Source organism: Mus caroli, unplaced genomic scaffold, assembly GCF_978045245.1.
Source record: "Mus caroli unplaced genomic scaffold, Mus_caroli_1 scaffold_3, whole genome shotgun sequence".
NCBI lineage: Eukaryota > Metazoa > Chordata > Mammalia > Rodentia > Muridae > Mus > Mus caroli.
In genome coordinates, this window is record NW_028227258.1 from 104,855,726 (window position 1) to 104,882,959 (window position 27,234).

General features: G+C 41.9%; 1 protein-coding gene across 2 annotated transcripts in view; it reads left to right on the forward strand.

Annotated features, from left to right (window-relative positions):
- Positions 1 to 26,902, forward strand: part of Wwtr1 (WW domain containing transcription regulator 1) — a 119,592-nt gene extending 92,690 nt beyond the window's left edge. For both annotated transcript variants that reach the window (XM_021158158.3, XM_021158157.3), the window contains exons 4-7: positions 6,561 to 6,760; positions 19,874 to 19,995; positions 21,322 to 21,434; positions 23,460 to 26,902. In XM_021158158.3, coding sequence (XP_021013817.1) covers positions 6,561 to 6,760; positions 19,874 to 19,995; positions 21,322 to 21,434; positions 23,460 to 23,644 — 620 coding nt within the window. In that variant the 3' untranslated portion in view covers positions 23,645 to 26,902. The remainder of the gene's footprint in view (positions 1 to 6,560; positions 6,761 to 19,873; positions 19,996 to 21,321; positions 21,435 to 23,459) is intronic.
- The last annotated feature ends 332 nt before the right edge of the window (positions 26,903 to 27,234 follow it).

Below are 27,234 nucleotides of genomic sequence, written 5' to 3' on the forward strand. Positions count from 1 at the left end.
CACCCCCCCAAAAAGAAAAGAAAAGAAAAGAAAAGAAAAGGACAGGGAACTCTTGAGTATATTTAAGACTGAGAAGTCCAGCAGTAAAATAGATTCACAATCTTGAGTGACAACATAATACACCTGGAAACAGCTCCTTTGTATCTTTACTTTTATGAAATACATTAGAGACCATATCCCACTCCAACCCTGTGTCTTTTCCCCACCTCCCTGTTAATTATACTCCCTAATTAATTGTTGCACTTTTACAAAAAAAATTGTGCAGAATTTCTATATACCTCTACACCCAGTTTCCTCTGCTGTTAAATCTCACATTCATGTGCTGCGTTTGTAATAACTAATAAACAAGTGTTGGCTCATTTTTGCTAATTGAAATCCACACCTTAAGCCAGGTGTGGCAACTCATGCACTTGGGAGGCCAAGATTAGAGGATTGCTAAAGTTTGGAGGCCAGCCCTGGTTTACTTATCAAGTTCCAGGATAGCCAGGGATACATAGTTAGGTCTCAAAAAGACCAAAGAAATAAGTAAATAAGAATAAAAAATAAAATTAAAACCTCCAACCTCCATTCAAATTTCATTCATTAGCTTTTAGCTGCTGTCTTTTTCTGTTCCACACCTCATACAGCATCCAGACAGCATCTTCACCTGTCCTGTCTCAAGCTTCTTGGCTGGGATATTTTCTTAGGTTCTCCTTGTTTTGCATCACTTTGGTAGCTTTGAGGAGTATTGCTCTTGTGTTTTATATAATTACCCTTTATTAGAATTGGACTCCCCCCCCCCATGTGCACACATGTATACACACACACACACACACACGCAGAGTTAGACTTGCGTAATGGTTTTGGGAAAGAAGATGATGGAGATTCTTAATTTTAAAGCCAAGTCACACCATTCTCACCATGTCCTGTCAAGGTTATATGCCATTGTCACATATTGTCGCTCGTAATGCTGACCCAGGTCACCTGGCAAAGTTGTGTTTTTCAGGTTTCTCTACAGTAAAGCTTCCTCCTTTTTCTTTGGAACTGTGTATTTTCTCAAGAACTATTTGTATGTCTGTTTCAGAGGTTTGTCTCTTATGCCCCTTATTCATCCAGTTAGTTCTATGTATGCATTAGTATAGGTTCCATTGGTATTGTGCTCTTATTGATCTGATGAGCCACAGTGACTCCCAGTGTGGAACTCTGTATGACTGGTAGCAGTCGAGACACAGAAAGAAATAGGTGCAGAAATGGGAAGTCTCGGTTTAGGAAGACCTCAGTGATTCATTTAAGTGGGACTGTGCCACAGAGACGTTGAAGAAAGTACAGCTTCGAAACTGTAACTCCAGGATGTTGTCAGCAGAGGAGGAGGAGAAGCGGAGAATTTGACAGGAAGCATTGCTAGCCTTGGATATGGCCTCCTTCTCTCCCACACTCAAGCAGGACTTGCAGGGAAGAATTAGAAGGGAATAAAGTCGCATCCGTGTCTCTCTTAACTTCTGTGTAGCACCTGGCCACTGGAACGGGGTCTTTCTTTGCACAGTCTGCCTACAGTAGGCTTCATTTCTTCCTGGGAGGGTCTCTATAATCACACCTAACCTTATTGTTTGCCCGTGTTTTCTCCACTTTGCCTTCTGTGGCTGTAGAACCAAAAGCTGTTTGTAAATGAGGGAAGCAGGCCTAGAATCCAGAAGAACAAGCCACTAGATGTCTCTGAGACCAGACATTTGTCAAATATCCAGAGCACAGTGCAGCTCCCTCTGTTCTGATTCCTCAGCTCTTAGACTAGGGAAGTTATTTCTCCTTGAATTGTCCCTCCGCTGTCTGTTTCCTGGTGCTGCAAAGGGCAGCAGTTCAAAAGCAGAGGCTTTTCCCACCTTGATAGAACTGAACTCGGGAACATTCTTCACCTTGAGCTCATTTTACTCTTAAGGTTTTGTAGAAATGGCCAAGAGTATTATGCTAGAGAGGGTAAGAGAATGTCACTGTGCAATGTCCCTGGGAAGCATTGGACAGAGGATCATGTGCGTCTTCAGTAACCCCTACTACCCACAATGCTTCACCGAGGATGTTCACTGTTACCGCATCACAAGTCAGATGCTCTGGAGTTTGTTTTTCCTGCTGTTTTATTTCATATTATAAAAAGCCTAATTTCTTTTCTTTTCTTTTCTTTTCTTTTCTTTTCTTTTCTTTTCTTTTCTTTTCTTTTCTAAGCCAATTTTCCAATAGCAGAAGAAAACCAATTCTTCTTCCCCCACCAAAGATGAGAAAGATAATTTTACTCTCTTGGAAGCCGGAAAAACAGATGGCTCAACTTGAGTTTGATTCTGTTTTGTGTCAGTAGAGGAATTATGTGTTTGGATTACTTCTTTCTTTGGAGGACAGCAAAGGTCTTGAACCCATAAGGTCTTTAGTCTTTCTGAGCAGTTTATGGTAGTCTGGCTTCATACTGCATTGCGGTACTCTTTTTAAAAGTGGGACCATTGTTTCCTCTCAAAAATGTTCTGGAATATCATCCCAAGGAATATTTTGTCCATTGCAGTCAGATGTTTGACTGTTTTCCTGGTGACCTTCTTTGTGCTGTAGCCATCTTCTCTTTCCCTGGCCCCCAAAGGCAGTGACTTTAAAGACATTCAACTAGCAGTGATGGTCATGAGCTCCAGTCTAGCGGCATCTCAGGAGCCTTTAGAAATTAAACCATGGGAAGGAGCAGAGTTGAGTAGTGGATGCCTGAATTAAGCCAAGACACTTGGCTTCTAGGCTGTTTCTTCTGGGTCTTGTTTTCCTAATTTCTGTATTGCAATCTGAGCAATTGCAACAGCAGACTCTTAGCTCTGATGGTCTTACCTTCTCAGCCTTGTTTGTTGTGTTTGAAATAATTCTAGTGTCATTTTAATTCATGCGACCTCGGAAAATACTGAGTTTGACATTTGCAGGGCCATAGTTTTTGTGTTTTGAACTTTTGGGGGAAAAAAGATTTATTTTTATTTCATGTGTGGGAATATTTTGGCTGGATGTATGTTTTTATGCACTGCAGGCATGCCTGGTGTCTGAGGAGGCCAGGAGAGGGCACTGGGTTCCTGGGAACTGAAGTTAAGGAGGGTTGTCAGCTGCTACACATGTGCTGGGAAACCTCCTTCCGCAAGAACAACAATCACTCTTAACTGCCTAGTCATCTCTCCAGCCCCTGCTATTTCAGTTTTTAATTTAAAAAATTGGCTCGTGTTTTACATAAGTAGTATGTGCAGATTGGCAGAACTTAAATGATGCAGAGTGTGAAGAGGGTCTTCCATCTTTGACACCTACCCGGCCTCCTCTACAGAGGCACAGCTGTTACCAGTTTCTGGCTGATTCTAGAACAGGTGGTGTATATGCATAGTCCACCCCCACCCCTTTTCCATTAGTAGTCCCATGGTCTGATACATGGTTTGTCCCCTGTGGTTTTGTTCCTGTGATCCATGAGATTATCTTATTCCCTTATTCTCTGAAATTGTTATTGTTGTTGTTATTATTTAGAATGCCCCTGAAAGGATGGACTGATAGACAGTAAGATCATGTTTAGAGGGCTGGAGAGATGGCTGCTCTTCCAGAGGACCCAGTTTTGATTCCTAGGAACCACATGGCTGGTCACAACTCTCTCAGCTCCACTTCCAGAGGATCTGACATCCACACACAGACATCCATGCAGGCAAACCACCAATGCACATTGAATGAAGGAATGAATGACTGAATAAATAAATAAATCCTGTTTAGTCTTTTACTATTGTAATATTATTATAAATATCCTCACGTGGTGTGGTGAATGTGCTGTGTTTGACTATGTTTTATTTTGAAAAGAAAGCCATTGTCTAAGGCTCGGTCTTTTCCAGACTCTGTAGTCAATAACCAGGGATGTTTAGTCTAAATGGTCAAATCTAAATTTGGTGGAAGGAAAAAAAAAAGAGCTCTACTGTCCCTTCCCACCAACGTCTCCCAGGAGAGTGAACACCTGCAAGAGCAGATGTCCTGAAGATTAGCGAGGGTGTGGTTTTGGGAAGAAGCTGCCTCTGCTGAGTCTTAAATACCCAGATTTCAAAAATCAGACATTAATAAAATCTACAGAGAGTGTCTGGTTGTGGTATGGAGTTGAGTGGTGGAAGACTGTACTGTTTGTGAGCAAACCCTGGGCAGCAAGGATGTTCTGCAAGGTTGCTCTACGTAGGTTGCTGAAGACAAGGCCACACCAACCTTGTTATGTTGGTAACTTCTCAGACCTCAGTCAGATTCTTTAAAACTTGAGATTTTGGCCTGGAATGGTGGCTCAGTACACTAGAGAGCGTGTTGTTCTTCCAGAGGACCATCTCAGATCTCAGAACCTATGTCTGGTCGTTTGTTTGGCTTTCCTAGGCACCCATAAATACACAAACACATAAATAAAAAGTACTAGCTAGTTTACATTTAGAAAAAAGTCAGTAGTATTAACAGCCTTTTAACCCCGCCCACCCTCAATCTGGACATTTCTGATGTTTGTTTGGAACATTCTGTGTTATTCCTTGCCTATAGCAGTTATATCAGTAAAGTAGAAATGCTCTTTTCTAGAGAGCACAGAAATGTCTGTCCTTTGAGTTAATTGTTTAATACTTCCTTCCTTTGACTTGAAACAGATTTTATGAATTAACTCTTCCAGATGTCAGATTTTTGTCTTAGGTAAAAGTGTATATGAGGTAACATTTTTCCCTGTGACACTATATGTCCAAAATCTTTCTTCCTCCAGCCTTCAACAAAGACTGGCTATACCAAGTTCTGGAAGGAAAATATACATTTCAAATATTTTGCCATCAATAAGGGCTGTGAGTTTATTTGTTTGTTTTTCTCAAACTAAAGGTGGGAGAAATGCCCATAAGGTTCCATAGGGTCCTTACATCAAAGGTTAGTAATTGAGTTGGGACGACCAAGCATCTGTTATGCGTGCTTTAGACACACAATGTCTTTTATCTAAGGAATTTCAGGTATATGACATGCTTCCACGTGATATCCACACCAAACTGAAGATTAAAATATTCAACTTAGGGGCTTGGGGTAGAGTGGTACAGCACATTCTTTATATACAAGATTCCATCCCCTGCACAAATAAATACAAACCTTTAGCTTTTAGGCTTTAATTGAAACATCTCAGTATTTGGAGGCAGAATTAGGGACCGTATTTGAGCACAACCTTTTCTCAAAATTTGTATGTGTGTGTGTGTGGTATTTACTAGCATATATGTCTGTGCATATATTCATTCATAGCATACATTCATGCCTGGTGCCTGCGGAGGTCAGAGGAGGGTGTTGTGTCTTCTGGAACTGGAAATGGTAAAAGCTTCCATGAGTACTGGAAACCTGGACCTCTAGAAGAGGTGCCATGGGGCTCTTCACCATGGAGTCTTCTTTCCAGCTCTTCCTTATTTCATTTCATTTCATTTCATTTCATTTCATTTCATTTCTCTGTGTAGCTCTGGCTGTCATGGAACTTGCTCTGTGGACCAGGCTGGCCTCCAACTCAGAGCCTTCCCTGCCTCTGCCTCTCCAATGCTGGGATTAACTGTAGATGCCGCAACTGCCTGGCCTCCCCGCCTACCCCTTTGTACATTTTAAGACAGGGTTTCATGTAGCCCAAACAGGGCTGAGATTTGCTGTATTGCTGAAGAGTTCTCTGCATTTCTGATTCTCTGTTTCCACACTTGAGTGTTAGGATTATAGGAATGGACCACCACTCCAGGTTTATCTGACACTAGGGATGAGCCAAGAGCTTCTTGCATGTTGGGCAAGTACTCTATTAACTGAGCTATGCTTCCCATCCCAGGAGTTATTCTTTCTCAAGAAAGTATGAAATGGACCTCTTTTATGATTGATGTCTTTGTTTGTTTGTTTGTTTTTTTCTCTGTTGTTCTCAGTTCACCCATTCATGCTGAGTATTCTTATATAGTCATTGGATATTGAGAATTGATTACATGCCTTCTGTAATGCTGCTACAGCTATTCCGGGTGTTTGAAAGGTTCATGCACTCCTGGGTATCCTGGTGAAAATTTTTTTCTAACTTGTAACAAAAAGCGACATATTTTGACCATTATTTTTTATGTTATGTCTAATATGTATTTGAGGCTTGTGAGATGGCTCAGTGGGTAAAGGTACTTGGTATAAGCCTAGCTTTATGAGTCCAACTGTGGGCCCCACATGTGGAAGTAGAGAACCAACTGTGGCTTCCACGTGTATGTGGCTCACACATGCACAAGCATGAGCACAAAAACCTACACACGTGTATACACACACAGACACACACACAATAAGTGTAATAAAAATGTATTCTAGGTGTGGGAAACATATGACGTAAGATGTTTAACAGTACAGAAAACTAACACTGGATAGTGTGGAGCTGGAACCTGTACCTTCATGAATTGAATTAAGGGAATAATTGTTAAATAGTAATTAATAATTAATGGTAAAATGCTTGAAAGGAATTCAGGACTCTGTACTCCAAAGCACAAAGCATTCTGATGGTCTCTTTATAATACGGTGTCATAGACCTTGGTCATTGATGTGTTCGTTATTCCCTTCTGTAGCGATGAATCACCAACACCAGCAAGTCGTGGCCACTAGCCTGAGTCCACAGAACCACCCGACTCAGAACCCACCCACGGGGCTCATGAGTGTGCCCAATGCACTGACCACTCAGCAGCAGCAGCAGCAGAAACTGCGGCTTCAGAGGATCCAGATGGAGAGAGAGAGGATTAGGATGCGTCAAGAGGAGCTCATGAGGCAGGTATGGTCTTCCATGGTACCTGCTGGAGATTCTGTGGCCTTGGGTGGCTGTTTGCTTTCAAGATAAGGCCAAAGACTCATATTCACAGACCAGTTTCTTCTCCCAACTCTCTCTGCCTGAACTATCTTCAGGGCCAACCTTAGGAGCTAAAGAGCTAAACTAGCTCATGGGCATGGTTATATTGGCATGGCTGCCTTGCCTTCCATTGATAGTGTTTAAAAAGAGAGAAAGGAGAAATTGAAAAAGAACATCTTCCAATTAGCTATTACTTTGTCAACAGGTTATCCCCCCAAACTCGGAGACTTGAAATAGTCATTTACTTTAATCACAGCTTTGTAGGTTAAAAATTTAGAAAGGGCTAAGGTAGGTGGTTCTTCTGTCGCCATTGACTTGAGGTTACTTAGCGGTAGTCAACTGGTGGGTGGTTTGCAAGGTCCAGGAGGATGTAGCTAATGGTGAGTATTGCTGGCAGGTTGGGCTTCGCTGGGATTACAGGAAGCATAACAATCTTAAGAGTACCAGGACATTATAACAGCAATCTTCCAGAAGAGAGAATAGAAAGAGATGGGAGAGAGAAGCTGCCGGTGTCTTAGGGTCTGGTTCTAGAAATGGAGTCAGCTTTGTCCCCTTTCCCTCATTAAAGGAGATAGTAGGCAGGCATTCCATAAAACACGCCCCCTGTAACCAGCCATCTTGTCTGACGATAGAGTATGAAAAAGGATAGAGTCAAAGCAGAATGAGAAGGAAAACTGGTTTGGATGTGGATTTGATCAGAATGTTCTACAAAACTGCATGGGCATCAATTAGACTTTTCTTCTTTTATGTTTATCTTGTTATAGTTGGGCATAGTAGCACATGCCTTTAATCCCAGCCCTTGGGAGACAGGGGTAGGTGGATCTTGGTGAATTCAAGGCCAGCCTGGTCTACAGAGTGAGTTCCAGGACAGCCAAAGCAACATGATGATACATTGTAAAAGAAACGAAAAGGAGAGAAAAGAAAAGAAAGGAAAAGAAAAAGTCCTGTTGTCAAAGATCCTCCTGCCTCAGCTTCTAAATCCTGGGACTAAGATGTGCCACCCTGCCCATAATACTTATTCTTTATTCACCTATTTGGTCAAGAGAAAAATGCTGTGTGTCTTCTGAGGGTTCAGCATTGTATGTCATAAACAAAATAAAAAAGCCAGGCATGGCTTCAATCCATGACTCAGAAGACCCACTCAGGGATGAGAGTTTGAGGCCCCAGAGTTGGCTAGGGGCGTAGCTCAATAGGAGAGTACTTGCTTAGAGTGTTCAAGGTTCTTGTTCCTAGAACAGAGGGAGAAAGAAAGACAGAGAAGCAAAGAAGAAGGGGATATGGGAGGGAGGGAAAAAGACACCTGGCTGAGTTTGAGCCTTTTTGCCATTGTTAAAAATATAGTTTTAACTGCTCAGAGAGTATCCTTGGAAGGGAATATAGGGGTGTTGTAAAGACTTTCTCAAGTTACAGCTGTTATTTTAAAATCTATCCATCTTTTATCAATAGTAATGTCTTGCTCATCAAATACATCTCAGATGTAGTGTTTGAAAATAGGGAAAATGAAGATCAAGTTAAAGAAGAAGACTGTTAAGTAGCTATAGTTACTGCGTTTACTCATAGAATCTTCATTTTCACTTTCTTGGCTGCATCATGGTAACAACTTTTATTAAGGTTTTTAGATATATCCTATCATGTTTCTTGGCAGGAGATAATCATATGATTTGTTGCTTTCCATTTTTGGATATTTCTATGTGGAATCAGTCAATTTCTTATTTGGAAATAGAATGTGAATTAGCATTTATAAATTGTCTTTATATATTTAGCATTTATAAATCATTTTGTATTTAAGTGATTGTGTGTGTGTGTGTTTCTTCAAGTCACTCTTTTGTTAGGAGTGATTTGTGTCCGACTCTTCTGCCTTTCTTTTGCCCTGTCTCCTCCTTTCCCACAGAAAGAATTTTCGAAAAGGGGTGTGGAAAAGGGCCTGGCATTGTTTCCTTTATTCTAGCTGGAGGTGCCTTTGAGCCAAGGATAGTTTTGATGGTTCATATTACAGAAATGCCAACATAGTTCCTTCAGAACTGAGCTGTGGCAGCTGGGGAACTTGGTGCATTTTAGGGAATCCCAGTTTCCAGTCCTTCCCACAGTGCAGCAAAAGAAAGGCTGGCAACGACTGCTTAGCTTTGACTCGCACGTGTGTGTGTGTGTGTGTGTGTGTGTGTGTGTGTGTGTGTGTGAGTATCAGTGAGTATGTGTGTGTGTGCATGTCTAGTTAAGAGGTAGGATGGATGGTTTTGATCTCTTTAATTTTGTTACTGGATTATAGGAGGAAAAACCCTCTGAAGTAGACTTATTAATCATGGAAGGTTGTTTTCCTCACCACAAACCTATCCAGAAACAGCATGGTCCCTGTTACAAGTCATAGGTAATAAATAAGGCCATATGATAATGGCATGAAAGTGTTTTCTGAGGATATTTCCAGAATATCTTGGATATCATCTTGCTCAGCTTCAATTTTTTAAAAAGGATGCATCTTCTTTTTTTTTTTTTTCTTCCGAGGCAGGGTTTCTCTGCATAGCCTTGGCTGTCCTGGAACTCACTCTGTAGACCAGGCTGGCCTCGAACTCAGAAATCCGCCTGCCTCTGCCTCCTGAGTGCTGGGATTAAAGGCGTGCGCCACCACGCCCGCATCTTCTTTTATATGTGTAAATGTTGTTGCATGCATATATGTGCACCATAGGCATGCCTGGATCCTTTGGCGGATCATTGTCTTCCCCAGAACGAGAGTAAGGGTGGATGTGAACCACCTTGTGGGTGCTGAGAACTGACCTGTATCCTCTGCAAGAACAGCAGTTGTTCTTACTTGCTAAGTCATTACTCCAGCCCTTTGGCAGGCCTTTTGCTATTAGTGTGTATGCGCATACTCGTGGAGGTCAGAGTCCAGTCCTCAGGAGTCAGCTCTCTCCTTCCAATCCGGGATTTGAGGGGTTGGCCACAGATGGTCAGGCTTGCTCCGAATAGCACTTTTACCGACCGACCCATACTGCCCACCCCTGGAAGGCTTCTTGACTTCTTTCTTTTGGTGATTTTTCATTTTGCTATTTGTGCCTTGACACCAGGGTAGAGGTAGGAAAAGACTCAAAGTAAAAACGGCCTTTGGTTCACCTGTTCAGCTGCTTTCTAACATCAAATGGGAATTCATAGTGAGGAGGACTGGTTTTTCCTGATGGGACCTCTGGGGTGTCTAGAAAATCACCTTGGTTTGTTTTGCCTCAGCCACCAGCGGCCCTCTGACCATCTCTTGCTCACTGAGAGATCTGTAACCAGCCTGGCTCCCCTGCCTGCAGGAGATCTTGAACAGCCTGTCTTCTCAGCCCTTGTTCATTTCTCTTCCTCCTCCTCTTCACTTATTACTCTACACCTATGGTTTGATGTTGCTCCAGGAGGAAAGCAGTTCCTCAGTCTGTAGCAAGGCCTTCTGGCCTGTACACTCTGCCACCAGGCCCAGTAGAGGCCTGTGTTAGCTCATTAGTGCTGAAGTCACTGAGGGCGTTAACAAAATAGAGTTGGAGACGGCTTTGACTGCAGTTTTAAAGCGAGTTTTCATTGGTTTAGGATGAAACTGTTTCCCCCTTTCTTCCTTTTTCTCCCTATTGATTCCCTTAGCCAGTATCCCTGGGATTGAAAGTAATGCAAGGATAAGTGGGATGTGACTGCTTTGAAATGGCTTTTATGGTAGCAGATGAGACAGAATAATTAGTTCTAATCTAAGTTGTTGGTCAAAGGGTAAATTAACATCATCACCTCCTTGGGTCCCCGTGGTTACCTCTTTGACTTTTGTTATTGTCACTGAGCCCAGACAGCTTCACTTCCTGTGGAAACAGTAGAAGATACTTCTGTATCTCTTTCCATTGACCACTCCTCCTGGCCAGTAAGCTCTTCAACCACTGCTGAATTGGGGTCAAAGTAGCAGGATCTCCATAGAGGTAGCGTCTTACCTAGGCTAGGCCTGGTGGTAGCAGGCCTCTAGTTCCAAGTCCTTGGAAGGCTAAGGCAGGAGAATTGAGAGTTTAGGCCACCTTGGGCTGCCAAGGGAGTTTAAGGCAATTAGTGACAGACCCTGTTTCAAAATAGGAAAATAAGAAGAGGGGCCTGAGGCTGGAGAGATGGCTCAGAGGTTGAGAGCACCGGATTACTCTTCCAGAGGGCCTGAGTTCAATTCCCAGCAACCACATGGGGGCTCACAACCATCTGTCATGGGATCTGATGCCCTCTTCTGGTGTGTCTGAAGTCAGCGACAGTACACTCACATATATATAGAAAGAGGGGCCTGTAAAATGACTCAAAGAGTAAAGGCACTTACCACCAAGCATGGCACTTGACTTTGACCCCTAAAAATCATAAGGCAGAAAGAGGGCAACTACCACAAGTTATCCTCTGACTTCCATGCGTGTGGTATGGCGCCTATACATGCATAGGTGGGATACATGTATACCGAACACATATATGCGTGCATATATTCATACATGTTGTGGAGTTCTTATAAGGATATAGCACATGTAGATGATTTGCCTGGCATGCATGAGGCCTTAGGTCTCATCCCCATATTTCATCATTCAGAATCTCTGTCTGTCTGTCTGTCTGTCTCTCAACTTGGAATATTTCCTTAAGTTTAGTTTCTAAATTTAGCATTATGTTTTTGAAGCAACAGCATCGAGCTTTTGAGGGCCTGCGTTGTTAACTATTTTCAAGCCAATTCCATACTGTTTCCCCTCTGGCCTCTCTTTAATTGGCACTTGGGGGTGGGGGCAGGAGAGCACAGCTTGTAAACAAAACTGCTGACTAAGGTTGGCCTTTCGTTTCCAGGGCAACAGGGACACAGATGGAGGGAGGCAAGCACAGGATTCTTTTAGCAGGTCTTACAGATTTCTGTCAAGCTTGACAGCCTCTCTGGGGGTGGGGGTAGAGTCAGCTGCCCAGCCTCACACAGCCATTTCAGATCCATGCTGCCAAGGAGAGCCGTGCTCCTCTCAGGGAAGACTTAAAGGGCTGTTTTCTGTCTTGAGTTTTTAAGAGATTTTTCAGAACTGAAAAACATACCTAGCAAAACATGTAGGGCAATCAGTGGCTGCTTCATAGCCTTTGGAACATGGGGTATAGTTATTAGGAAAGCACACTGTAGAGTTAGGTTTCAGGGTTGACTAAGGCGTTTGACAGGTCCTGTTGTCCTACATTCACCATATACCCCTAAGTCATCTGTAGTGAGATGGCTGTTTTAAGTTCATCCTTTCATATATCTACTCAACACATGTTCTTATCACACATGTTGGGATGGAAAGTGGTGAATTTGTCTAGGAGTTGAGGGCGTCTATTGTGTTCCCCCACAAAGGAAGGTAGTGTATGTCTATAGCATAGGTTAGTGCTCTGGAAGCAAAGGACCACTGCCTGCTACAGGTCAGCTTGGTCTACATAGCAAATTCTGGCTAACCAGAGCTACATGATGAGTCTTTGGTCTGGGTAAGGGTGGAAATGGGAAGAAAAGAAAAAGGGTACCAGTTCAGATCTTTTTAAAAAAGACTCCCCGGCTTCATCACTCCAAACCAACCTATTCCATGATACGTACTTGTCCCTTTAAATAAATATGTTCATAATAAAAAATCCTTTTGAAAACAAATTGGTCATTGTTTTAGAGAGGAGGCTTATTTTGTTCTAAGGAAAATGAGATCACAGAGGCATGAGGAAGTATTCCATTTCAAAAAATCTACTTTACATTTTTGTTTAAGTCAGAAGTATATCTACATTTTGCCTTCCTTCAAGTGATTCTTAGGAGATAACAGGCTTTGGATAATAATTACAGACTCAACAAATGTTTCCTCCAAAGTATCAGAGTTTCGAATCTGCACTTTTCTAGAGCCAGTCGGACAGCTGAGTGTGTGCGAGGTGTTTCAAAGAGACACTCCAGGAAATGTGGCAGCTTGGTACAGGCTTTAAAAGAGATTGACACCAGAAACACCCCCCCCCCACACACACACACAACCACCTCCTTCCCAGGCAGTCTGCCTCTGCAGTCTCCATGGCTTTGAGAAAGAGTGAGCTGCACCCCTGCACTGAAATAACTGTTTTAACTGTGGGATTTTAAAATACTGCTTTCATTTCTTTTCATTTGTTTCTACTCGCCCCACCCTTTATAATTAAAACAATTCGGTCTTCCATTTTTGTAGAATCCCGGCTACACACTTAAATCAAGCTGAGCACCCCCAGAAGAGGTTATTATCATTCAGTTAGCTCCCTTTGAAGTACATTCCAGCCAAGGCAGGAGCTGGCTGGTGGGAGGTGCCCTGCGAGCCAAAAACACTCACTCAGAGCCAGGCCCTGCTCTCCTTTGCCTTTTACTTTCTAGCTTCTTCTGTTGATTTATTCCACAGAGCTGCAGGCCAGTGGGGGAACTTGAGGGGAGGAAGCTTCCAGAACTTCTTAACTCACAAGTCGTCTCTGCCCTTCATTATCCTCTGCGTCCACCGCACAGCTTCTCAGCCCTAGGAGGGTGCCTTTTGAATCCATAAATGATTTTTGGTTTTGTTGTTTAAGGGAGCTAACAGATTACCAGTAACTCACGAAGATTCATTCCAAAGACTGTTTTACAGAGGGTTTCCATTCCCAGCTTGTATGTGAAGAAATGTTGGGGGCAGGAGGAGGGAGGGCCGCAGCTTTTCAGAACTTTCGGAGACTGGCCTTTAAAACCGAACCTTAAAACTTTGCTAAATGTGGTGTGAATTCCCGGGATACTAGCTCCACCCATATACATCGAAAAGGATCATAAAACATTTCCAATCCCATCTTCCTCCCGGCTAGGGGAGGAAAAACTGTGCTCAGTGCTGTTGAATAGGCTGGTTCGTTAAGTTCTCTTCTAAACAAGCTGAATGAGGTCATGGGGTTGGTATTTCCATTTTATAGCTGGGAAAACAGGATCAGAGAAATGAAGTAACTTGCCCAAGTTTCATCTCCAGTAGTAGGTGAAAGGGTTTGAATTTGAGGCCTGCCAACTTCAGTCCTCACTGCCTTCTCCCTGGTACTCTTGTCTGTGGAAATTACCGGAATAGCCTCAGAGGTCAAACTGCCTGGATTTAGACACTGGCTCCACCTGCTGTTAACTACAGGGCCCTGGGAAAACCACTTAACTCTCTCTGGCCCTGTTTCCTCATCAGTAAACTAAGTTAATGGAGTCCTATATTCAGGCTTCACATGGCTTTTTTTGCAAAGTCTAGTCAAGTCTCTTTGCCTCTCAAATCTTTCTGTGCCGTCCATGACACCTTCTATTGTTTGTCTCACTGTGTTCTTTGATCTATGTTCAACAAGATGCTTCATAAAGCATCTTAAATGAACTGTCAAGGATTTAGTCCAAGGGGCTGCAGAGATGGTTAAGAGCACTGACTGCTTGTCCAAAGACCCAGAGTTCAGATCTCAGTACTCACATGATAGTTTCAAACCAGCTCTTATGCTAGTTCCAGGGGGTCCCCCGTCTTCTTTTTTGAATAGCTTAGGCACTGCACACATTTGGTGAGCAGACATACCTGCAGGCAAACAATCCCCCCAAACCCATACAGGTAAAAATAAATAAATACCGTTTTTTAAATTAAATTTTTTTAAAAGATTTATTTATTTATTATATGTGAGTACACTGTAGCTGTCTTCAGACACCCCAGAAGAGGGCGTCAGATCTCATTACAGACGATTGTGAGCCACCATGTGGTTGCTGGAATTTGAACTCAGGACCTTCAGAAGAGCAGTCAGTGTTCTTAATGGCTGAGCCATCTCTCCAGCCCTAAATTAAAAAAATTAAAAAAAAAAGAATTTAGTTTTCACATTTAGAATTTAAAATTTCACATCTCTATTGTAACTGACCTGGGATTTGAACTCTGATTATTGTGATTTTAAAGTCCTCTTCTCTGCATTGCATCACTGCTTTCTGTTATGCCAAGCTCAGGACAGGTTCAACAGCATCCTTAACTACTTCTTGAGAATTCCACTGGCAAATAGCCCACAGAACTGAGAAGTAGCCAGTACCTTACCTGATTACAACTAGAAATTTCTTCATTCTATCTGCCACAAATCTGTGATTGGAGGGATCTCGTACTTCACTAGTAGCTTAAGAGCCATTGTGAGGCCTTTGAGTTTTGTGATATCCTGACTCCTCGAAGACCTGATATTCTCTAGTGGTCATGCTCATGCATTGTGTGGCTTGGTGAAAGCGTTGATAGAACCTGCCCAACGCCTGACACACAGCTTGATGGCATGGCAGGGAAGTCAGCTGGAGTAATTGCAGAAGTAATGATGTTCCTGGAGATGGATGTAAGACCAGAGAACAGCGATATAGGGGTTAGATGAATATCCTAATGCCTGTCCATTGTCTAGTCTCTGTGATTGTCTGTCTAGAATCTTATAATTGGTGTTTTTATATTCTAGCTAGTCTGTGTAAAAGACACACAATCCTGGTATTTTATTTACAAGTTATAGGCCTAGATTGGGCAGGTTTGGCACTATTTTAACTTACATCCCAGCCATGTGTCCCTTGTCACTTGCTGTTTCTCCTGGCCATCTGCTTGTGGTCCATCTCTTCTCATGGCTCCTTTCTCCTCCCGCCATCTCCTCTCTTCTCCTTTTTCCTCTCTCCTTGCTGCCCCATCCAGGTATTTGAAAACCCACCTACCTCCATCTACTGTGCAGTCATAGTCTTTAGCCTTTTTTGACCAATAACCTGGGGAGCAAGGTTTGCATGACAAAAGCTGATATATATATATATACATATATATATTATATGTATGAAATATATATACAAACATACATACAGTATTTAGCATTTGAATTCATAGCAGCACCAGACCATCCAAACACCCTCCCCCCCCCAATTGAATCTTCTAGGAAGACAGGCATTGTCTCATTGTTGCAGAGAATCATACCTGGAGTGTGATAGAGAAGGGATTACTTTGGGTCATGGTTCCAGGTTGTACAGTACAGATCATTGTAGTATGGAAGGCATGGAGGCAGAATGCGGTCACATTGTGTCTAGTCAGGACACACACACACTCACACAGACACACACCACACAGAAATGGAGTACAGCTAGCTTGCTCATTTTTATTTAGTCCAGGATCCCAGCCCATGAATCGGTACTGCCCATATTTAGGATACATCTTTCCACTTCACTTAACCTAGATTGTTAATTAATGTAATCACAGGCAATTCCTCACAAGTATGTCCAGAGGTTTGTCTCCACGGTATTCTAAATCCTGTCAAATTGATAGCCCCAATCAGGTTTGAAGCTGGAAGGGGAGTGCTAACATTAGGTAAAATCTGAAGATAATAGGAGCTGTTTGGAGCCCAGTATTAGGTGTGTGTACTTTCGAGTACCAGCTAGGCACATCAAATAATGTTTGAAGCTGAAGGGGGAATGTCGCCACCCTCTGGGGCTGTGATGGTCTGGGAACGCATCTGGAATGTGGCTGTATAACCTAAATACTAAAGCTGGGTAAGATGTGTTTGGAGGAAGAGAGACCTGAAGTACTGAGATGTGGAGAAATCAGAGGCCTGTTTTAGACAGGACTGGTGGTGCCCTGTGAATAGACCACAATAGTTTGCCTTTCCGTTGCCATGATAAAATACTGGAAGCAGCTTGAAGGAGAAAAGAGTGTCTTACCAGCTACAGTCCGTCCTTTAGGGGAAAAGCCAAGGCTGGAGGAGCCCAAAGCAAGAACCGAGGCAAGAACCATGGAGGAATGTTCTCCACTAGGCCTCTCAGCTTGCACTCCCACATCTGTCATCAATCAAGAAAGTGCACCACAGGTCTGCCCACAGGCCAATCTTACAGATGCAAGCCTCTCTTCCCAGGTGACTCTAGTTTGTGTAGGATGACGTAAACTAACCAGCACACCTGCCAAGACCAGAGAGGTTGATAATTAGTTTTGAGCACTCTTCATGGTTGAGGTAAAGGTGGATGATTGCCCTTTTGCTTATATAAGGGCTTCAGCTATCAGGTGACAGTCAAAAGCATTCTGATCTAGACTTTAATTACCCAGTTTTGATAAGGACATACTGGGGAGGTTGGTCCTTTATTTTTAACCTTTGGTATTATCCACCCACCCCCCAAATTTGTGGGCAGATATGGGGATTTTTTTTTTTTTAACTTTTCAAAACAGGACTATCTTACTTGGGTTTCTGTTGCTCTGAACACCATAACAAAAGAGCAACCTGGGAAGGATGGACTTTATTCCGTCTTATATTTATCCCATCACCTGAGGGAGGGCAGGGCAGGAACCTACAGGCAGGAGCCTGGCCTGTAAGAATGTATTGTCTGGCTTACTCAGTCAGCCTGCTTTCTTGTATAACCTAAGACCACCTACCTAGGGTAGTCCTGCCCTGCTCTCCGTGAGCTAGGCTGTCCTCCCACCAAGAAAATGCTCCAAAGACTCTCCTGTCAGCTATCTGATGGAGGCACTTTCTCAACTGAGATTCCTCTTTCCAGATGACTTTAACATGTGTCAACTTGACAAAATAAAAACAGAACACAACAGTGGAAAACCGGGCAGGTAGAATTTTCAAAGTTCTAAATGTAGAACTATTATAGTATAAAATACAACTCTCACCACTCTATAGTTAAACCTAATTTTAGGCAGTGTAAGTTTTCTTAGCCTTGTGATGGATTTTCACATTCTGATTTAATCTTTCAAAGGTGAAAGGTGACTAGGAGGAAACTCTTAGGTACCAAAGTGGATCTATTCCACACAACAGTGAGGGATACTTTTAAAGTTATCTGCTTACACACTTGTTTTTGTAGTTCTGGGCATGGAACCCATGGTTTTCCTTGTACCTTTAGGCAAGTCCTTTACTGCCAGTGTCTTTATTTTTGTCTTTAACCTGTGTTTTTGAGATTGGTATGCAGAACATAAGGTGAGGTGACATCAGATATCGATGCAGTGACTTCTGGAGCAAGCTCTGTTCCGAGCATCTTTGTCATGACAGCAGCATTTTGCACATGTGGTGTTATTATTCCCCGCTGTGAGGTGGTAGGGGACAACATTGTGAAATACCTCAATGGGACACAGCAAGGCCAGAATTCACATCCAAGTATTTGGTGCTACTGTTTCTGTTACTGGCCACTTAGCACCGTGCATCTTATGTTAGGGACAGCGGAGGAGGATTCAGGTGAACTCTTAGCTAGGCAGCGTGTGTACTAATTTGTGGTTGAAGGTGTGATTTTTTTTCTTTTATTTCTCATTTTGTTATTACCAGCATATTTTTTTAAATGTTTCTATTTGAATAAATACTATTTCTCATTTACTTACTCAGAATGTATTTTATGGGTATCTACTACTACATACTTAACATGGTTACAGGTAGTGGGTGTGTAGGCATGAACATGGTGAATAAGATCCCTCCTTCATGGGTCATTCATTGGGGAGGACAAGATAAAACCCAAGTTGCTGTGAAGAAAATAGGTGCAGGTTAAAAGGCAGACAGTCATGGGTGGTGGGAGGTGACCTTTTAGATAGAGGCAGGGAGGAGTGTCTTGATACCTGGCATTTGTGGGTTAGTAACTAAGGGAAATGGGCTTTGTTGGGACATGTGTTCCAGACAGAGGGAAAAATTGTATGGATTCAGGATCTGGAAGCAATGTTAAAGCCAGACACTAAGATTGGGAGACTGTATCAGAGCCAGGCTGGGATGGTAGTTTGGCCACTGGGCTACAGGCAAGATGTGTCTCCACTATCCATCCTGGTAGGGTAGGAAGCAGAGGTCTTCCTTATATTTAGCTGTTCTTTGGAATGGTCTGTGACCCAAGAATAATCTTACAATAATCTTAAACAAGTCATTCCATTGCATTGTTAATAATAAATGGTCCAATTTATTATTTTTTAATGCCATTAGGGTTAAAAGAGCCCTCTGCAGTCTCGTGCATTTTGTTAGTTACTTGAAGAAGGTAGACACATGATCCTGTGAGACCCCTACAGACAGGATATGGCATTTCCTCTTTTGGTGACTTGGAGACTGGTGTAACTAGTTAGGACCCAATGATGAAGAATGGGATAGCACTTCTCTTGGATTTAAAATGTGGAAAAGCAGTGAGCATTTCCCATCCGCATACTACAGGTTCTTTACCCTTTATTATATAGTCTTTATTTATTTTTTCTTGGTTAGCATACAAAGAAATGGATTTCATCCTGACATTTTCATACATATATATTATGCTTATTAACCCCTCACTACACTCTGACATCTTTCTACTCTCTTGATTGTAACCTCCTTCCTTCCAAGTAGTTCCCTTTCCTGCTTTTAAGAAAGTTTTTACTTTATTTATTTAGTATTTATTTAGTGCATGTGTGAGCACACTTGTGCCATAGTACACATGTGGCGATCAGAGGGCAACTTTCAGGAGCTGATTTCTCTCCACTTGGTTAATAGGAAATGCAGCTATTCTTGGAGAGAGAGAGAGAGAGAGAGAGAGAGAGAGAGAGAGAGAGAGAGAGAGAATGAATGGGAATGAATATGTGTGCACACTATTGGATAGTGAGGATATTAGCCAAAGGATTCTTGTATTTGCTAGAATATAAATCACTGACCAGTTGTTTTCATGCCAAGAGGTTTAGCATATGTGAGTGTTTGTAAGAGTTTGTGGTAGTCTCAAGTTTACTCACCCTTCTGGACTAGCATGTAAATGGGAGAGACCAGATTTGCATGCTGGTCCAGAGGTGTCTAGTTACTTTTGACTGTTTCTAGATTTAATCTGAGACTCTAGAGCAAAACTGACTTGTCAGTGAGAAAGTATTTTGAGAGGCTATGATATGGCTTGTGTGTCTAAACAATTCCATGGGCAGGTGCATGTTTTTCAGAGTAAGTGCCCAGAGGTCCAGTGTCCCCATAGGTTCAGTTAGCTGGGAGTAGAAGGACATGCCTTGAAGACTGTGGAGGAAGGACACTAGTGACTTTGATCTACTGAAATATAAAGTGTATTGTGTTTGGTGAGCAGTTTTCCCATGAAGTACATTATGATGCAACCCTTTGTGGCAATTGAGTAACTCTCTTTCCCCTCTGACTCTTGTATAGGAAGCTGCCCTCTGCCGACAGCTCCCCATGGAAACCGAGACCATGGCCCCTGTCAACACGCCTGCCATGAGCACAGATATGAGATCTGTCACCAACAGTAGCTCAGATCCTTTCCTCAATGGGTAAGTTTACACTGGGGACCACTGACTTTTCCTTTCTTCCCCGTGGTTTAGACTGTAATGGGGTGTTTGTTTACACTGTGGAAAGGCAGGGAGCTTTGGGGATGGGGGGAGAGTTGGGGGCGGATGACAGAATAAAGGAAAACTTAGTCACATGTCATGGAATATATCCTTCAGTGATTTGCACGTGAGACTGAACTTCACATTTAAACAGGACCATGCTATTTGGTAATCACTTGCAAGAATCTTGAAATTCTTGCGAGTAAGGGTGCAGTTAAAAGCATGTCATGGCACACAATACAAGAAAATTCACAGGTATTTATGGTGAAAGGTGAATAGTGTTTATAGTTTAGTTAATTTGTTGTGCTTGTGAAAACTGTTTTAATTAAGGGAGCCTGATGGAAGGTATATAGAAACAGTTCTTTTTGCATGTTTGGTGTGACTTTTAAGTTATTTCACAATTAAAAATTAATTAAAACAAAGAGATGTTGGCTTTAAAAAAGAAAGAAAGAAAAGTAGTAGCAGAAGAAAAAGGTGATTTAGCCAGAAGTATCTGATCAATGGAAATAGTAAACCTTAATTGTAGACCTAATAGAGGGGAGGGGGAGGGGTATTGTATATATCTACATCTACATCTACATCCATTGTGGTTTTGCTCTTTTCTGCTCTTACAAGGCTCCTAGCAAATACAAATAAAGATAGAGGTGAAAAAAACAAGTAGCCCGAATAATGAACAAATAGATTTTTAAAAGGTGTTTATTTTAAAGAGTAGAAAAACATGGAGAGGACTCTGGCACTCACCACCCAGGCTTGCTGCATCTCAAAGGCTTCTGTTGGAGCCCACCTCAGCCACATTAGGCTTCCTCCCTTCCTTCATTCCTCAGGAGCAGCCACTCTGCAGAAAGTGGTGTGTTTCTGTCACAGTGAACTCTGCTATTTTTCTGGATCCCCTTTCCCCAGCCTCTTGAGTGTTGAGATTATAGACATGGACCACCATGAGTTCTATCACCATGACTGTTCGTATCTATGAGCATAATTCAGCACTATTTTCTGGTTTTTAAAATATTTACATAGATATTATCTATATGTAGAATAGAGTCCAAGTGGTTATTTTGAGTCAGTAAGGAAACCTTTGTATGGCGAGCGACCAGTTTTAGTGCATAGAATTGATGATTGGTTTTGGTAAGATCAGGTTATATGTTTCAAAATGAAAAGGGCCACATAATTTTCTCCCTTTCACTGATTGAGTTCTGTGACTGTGTTTTAATTTTGAACTTTATTGAGTAGACTCACATTGAAGTCTCCTTCATTTATTTTTATTTTCTACAGAGGGCCCTATCATTCGCGGGAGCAGAGCACAGACAGCGGCCTGGGGTTAGGGTGCTACAGTGTCCCCACAACTCCAGAAGACTTCCTCAGCAACATGGACGAGATGGATACAGGTGGGCACGCAGTCTTCCACTGTCTGTAGTGTTTTCATTTTCACATTGTCCCCTTGATTCTGGCAATCCTAAAATCCAATGGGAAACACAAGCCTTCAACATAAACTAAAATTCCACTCAGTCTGCTATTACTAAATATAGACCTTTCAGAGTTTGTGCAAATATGACTTCACATAGATGTGAGATTTTTAAGACCCACCCCCATCCTTTTTAGTATTTCCCTTTCCTCAGAATTATACATAACTGCAGTGAGGTGACTGTGCTGTACCCTCTTTTTGGTTGTAATGAGTAGTCCACTCTTTTTACTGGGAAATACTACTCTTTGTGGTTCTCCAGGCATGCTGATATTTTCATGTTACTCACTAGTTTTAGAAGGGATTGACAGTGGTCATTTAGAAAATCAATAACTCAGAGAATTCTGTTCTAACATAATATCCCACTTCAGCCATTTACAAGAAGACAACAAGCTTGACTTTTCTAGTCCCCAGCCTGTGCATCCTATAGAGTAGACCATGTCCAAACAACAAAATAGTCTCTTAAGTAAGTTTGCACTTTGGTGTTGGGACACAGATTTTCTTCTTCCTCCCTCCCTCCTCCCATTCCTTCCTTTTAATTTTGATACAGGGTCTCTCTATGTACCTCTGGCTGTGCTGAAACTTGGTATGTAGACCAGGTTGACCTTGAACTTCAAGAGATCCACCTGACTCTGCCTCCCGAATAGAGCATTAATAGCAATTAAAGGCATGGACCACCATGCTTGGCTTTCACGTAGTAGCCAAGCCAAAACTAGATGACAGCTTGAGTCTATGCTCTCTGTAAATACTTTTGCAAGTTTCCCTTCTATTATTATTCATGACAGAAAAGCAGTTGTTGTGCTGGAGAGATGGTTCAGCATTTGATGCTCTTCCAAAAGACCCAGGTTCAGTATGCAGCATCTACATGTGACTTACAACTCTCTGTAACACCAGTTCCAGGGTATACAACACCCCCATCTGACCTTTGTAGGCACCAAACATTCAGGAGTTACACTGACATTTATGCATGCAAAACACTCATACACGTGTAGTAGTTCTGACAAAAAATAAGAGATTGTCTCCTGAATCATTGGTTTGCAGTACCTCAAGCTTAGCATACTCTGTGCATGTCCAACTGCTCTGTGCTGCTAAGAGTCTAAAATGTTGAGTCTGAATGCTAGACTCATAGCCAGATTTACAGTTGAGCCTTGCGAAAGTACAGGTTGGATGCTGGAATGGCATCTCTCTGGGTCTTATAGACTGACAGGAGTAGGTAGAGAACATAGGAGGGGCTGTAAAGAGTCACATAGGGGCGGTTTGCACTGGGCCGTGTTTGATTTAAGTGCTCTTAACTGCCAAGCCATCTCTCCAGCCCCTGTGATGTGGATACGGCAGACACTGATCCTAGGGGCTTAACTTTCTAGCGTTTTATTCTTACTTTGTATTCTGCAGAACTCTAGTCTTATTGGGCTAAACACTTCCAAAATAGGACTAGGTCGGTAACGTGGTGTCTGTCTGCATAAATAAAATGTGAGTTCTATTAACCCTTGAGCTATCTGTGCCCTACTCAAGAACTTAAAAGAAAAGGCTGGCAAGATGGCTCAGTGGTTAAGAGCATCAGCTGCTCTTCCAGAGGACTCCAGCTCAAGTTCCACTGCCTGCATGATAGCACACAACTGTCTGTTACTCCAATTCTGTGGGTACTTAACACTCTCTGGTCTGTGAGTACCAGGCACACATATGTTGCACAGATGTAAAATTTTATGGGCAAAATACTCATAAAAAGTGAAATTTAGTTGAGTGTAATGGTACATACCTTTAATCCCAGCACTCAGGAGACAGAGGCAGGTGTAGCTCTGTGAGTTTAAGGCCAGTGGTCTACATAGTGACTTCTGGGACAGTCAGAAGTACATAGTGAGACCCCGTCTTGACCAACAACAAAAATTTAAATTAAAAAAAAAAAAAGAATTTACAAGGAGGAAATAACCCGATCACCTTCATTCTATTACAGGTGAAAATTCTGGTCAGACACCCATGACCGTCAATCCCCAGCAGACACGCTTCCCTGATTTCCTGGACTGCCTTCCAGGAACAAATGTTGACCTCGGGACTTTGGAGTCTGAAGATCTGATCCCCCTCTTCAATGACGTAGAGTCTGCTCTGAACAAAAGCGAGCCCTTTCTAACCTGGCTGTAATCACTACTGTTGTAACGTGATGCAGCTGTGAGCTGCCGCGAGTCTTGGGCCTTGCGGACCAAGTGATGGAGCAGAGCGGGCCTGCAGCTGCACCACGTTCTGCCTTTGTACTCACACTCCTTGTCCGTGTGGCCGCTTAATCATTGCCTGGTGTTGATTCGCAGGAACTTACGTTACACAGAAATAAATACTCTCTTCTCATTTTCTGCAAGCCTGCATTTCTGTGGCAGATAAAGCAGGATGGGTTGTGCAGAATGACTTTAGAGAATGCCTGCAGCCCTATGGCTGGATTTTATTGCAGTTAGCTTAAATTCATATATCAATTGATTCTAAGCCATACAAAGCTGACCTCAGGCAGTGAATTCTGATAGGCAGCTTGGTCCAGGAAGTGATTTACAGTTTCAAAAGCTGTATTGATAACAGTAGTAACAAATGCTTTAAAACTTATTTAACTCGAGCTTCAAAAAAAAAAAAAATCATTGTATAAATAGTAATTTTCTCCTGTAGGGAATACAGTGTAGTTTGGGATCCATGCTGGCTCTGATGGCTTCTCTCATTCTGTGTTTACAAGGGCACAGAGTACCAATGTTGTCACTGTTCATCATTTTCCTGCTTAGCAGCTCCATTCTGTGAGCAGGAGAGTAACTTCAACATCTGTCACAATTCTTGCGTGACAGATCGCGTGAAAGAGACCATTTGGTCCCAGTATGAATGATTACAGAACAAAACTTTTTTTTTTTAATTGCAGCTTGGATTTTTTTTTCAAAATGCAGCTTAGAATTTGATGTTTGTTTTATATATATATAAAAACCCTGTAATTTTGTAGCTATTACAGAAGGTAGCCACATGTTTTTGATAAATCAGTGGCAACTATATTTTTGTCTTTTGGACCTGATTCTGAAAACATCAGACCAACTAGGTCACAGCCTGATGAACCATGAATTTTGTGTGCTGCGTTTTGTACTCTGAGGCATTATTAATTCTGCTTTCAAGATTTCAAGTGTTTAAAATAATCCTGTCTATGAAACTGAAGAATGAAGCCGATCTCTGATTAACACATACAGAAAGGCCCTAGTCAGGACATGAGCTGTAGATTTGTACGTCTGAATTCAGTAAAATTGTTTCCTAAGTACACTGTCCTAATCCTTTTGCTACGTTGGTAAGGAAAAAAGTCTAAGGTATGTACTCATACCTCCTATGTAACCAACATATTATTTGTTTTGTTAGCTTTTCAGGACTGAGAGCTTCATGTTCCTCTGGCAGGCAGGCCGCCTGCACTTGGCAATGACGTCCTTAGCTGTTTAGTATTTTAAACTGACATTATTTATAATCTATGAATTTAATCTCTCTCTTTTTTAAATTTTTATTTTGAAAGACATCAAGAACCTGGAAGCAAGCTTTCAGTTGCCGTGAGGGTGAAGGCTTCTCGGTTGAGGATCTTCAGTAAGATCCCTTTTGATCCATTGAAATAGAAATGCACAGAGTTCATTTGGTCTTGGTGGGAAGAGGCAAGTTGAAAGGTCAGAGGCAAAGTAGCAGAGCCAGGGAAGGTGGCGGGAAGGCCAGGTGATGTGAAATAAAGCAGACATGTCAGAACCCCTCAAAGACAAGGCAAGCAAGACGTGGGAGAAGTGCCCCGAAGAGCAAAGCAACGGTTTTCTCTCCGCTGCCTTTATGCCAAAAGACACCGCTGTTAGAGAGAAGAGGGACAGGGTGAGCTTTACCTGGAAGGGCAGAGGAGGAAGGGGTGGGGCTGTGACATTGTCCATGTATTGACAGAACATGGACCGCTGTTGCTTTCAGCACTCTTAACGTGATCTCTCTTTTTCTGAGGAACCCCAGTTTATGTCCACGTTAATTCCTTGCTCTCTCTGAGCACTCCAAGAGAGACGAGTAGGAATTTTTTTGTTGCTACTAGGTTGAAAGGGAGCACTCTTTCGTTTCCTCTTTTGTTAGCAAAAGTTGCAAAAAAGAGCACATTCTTTCTGAGGAAAACCAAAAAACAAGCCAAAAACACAAGGGACCTAACAAAACTTGACAGTGTTACTGTATTTAAAAATATTTTTATAGATGCATTGCAGGTTATTAAGTGTAAGAAACAAAAGATACTCCTTTTTTAAAAAAAATTAGTTAAATCATCTATGATTTATGTTACCAAGTTTTAGAAGCAATTTTCTAATAAGCTTGTGGCATTATGAAGTACTAGAATAATTTTCTTAGTAAATTAGTTTAAAACTTTTTAATTAATATAGTATTTTTCTAGAATGAAATATGGCCCTTGACTGTTTACTAATAGATAAAGCCAGATATTATAATTGTTGTTGTTGTTTTTAAGAACATAAAATATGGTTTGTTACAGAGCACTAAAGCTAGAAACCAGACCTTTTTTCCCTGAGTTCTGAGTGAACCCAAGATTTCATGTGTGCAACTGCTCCCCAATGGAGCACCATCTCTAGCCCTCAGAGCAGTCTCTCAGTGGTTCTTTGTTGTTATAAGTATTAATATTTTCTAAGAATTCATAATAAGGTGCTATTCATATACTCTATCATACTATAAGCCAACTGTCAGACTGTCTAGTCTTCTTAGTCCTAAATCAATAAATTTTACCATGTCATCTCCAAATTTTGTCATAGGATAGACACATTTTTTTAAAGTTGGATTCAAAACACGTTTTTCTTGATAAGATACACTTCACTGAAGCATTTAAATAGCTACACACCCTGTCATTTGTTAACAGCAGGTGATTTTTAGGCCTTGTTTTACTGTAGTATCTAGGCTATAAAGTGTGTTTCTTTCAGTGATTTCTCAGTGGATGAGAAGTGCACAAGCCTCAGCTGCCTGGGCATTGCTCAGCAGAAAGGAATCTGCAGAAGGTGACGTGACTTGTCCGTGACGGACATGTCACGGAGTACTGCGTTCCTACGATGTCATTAGAAGCAACTTGTGAAAGTGTAACTTTTCGTGGAACAAAACAAGCCATTCGAAAAGGAAAACGGTTATTTTAAAATGGTGATTGACGGAGACCCCTGCCCCTGCCCCTGTATTATACAGTGTGCTAATACTTTAACTTAATTTTTTTTTTTTACACTTCTACATTTTACCAAATAAACGTTTACCTGTGTTGTTGATTATAATCCAGTATGTTGTACATACAGGAACTGTGCAGCCAAATCCATCAGATGAAACCGTTTGATCTAGAGTCTGGTACAGGTTTTACTCCTCAATTCTATATAAAAAAAATAAATACGATTGAGCTTCCACTCGGGCCTTTGTTTCTGTCGTCTGGGATGGTTATTACTGAGGGCTTTGGGTGGAACTGAAGTGGCTTCTACAACCCCTGGCAGACAGTGAGAAAGACGGGAAGGACCCGAGGTTCTGTAGGCAAATATGCTCTGGCTACATGGCCTTCAACAAGATGAATGTCCACAGATTTTTAGGTTCTATTTCATTTGAGGTACCCAGGAAAACTCTTAAAGGTATGAATTTTAAAAAAACAAAAAAAATTCATAATCATTCCAACACCTTCATCAAAATTATGTTTTTAACAACATGGTACCTTTTCCCATTGTTATAACTGAAAACGAAGCAAC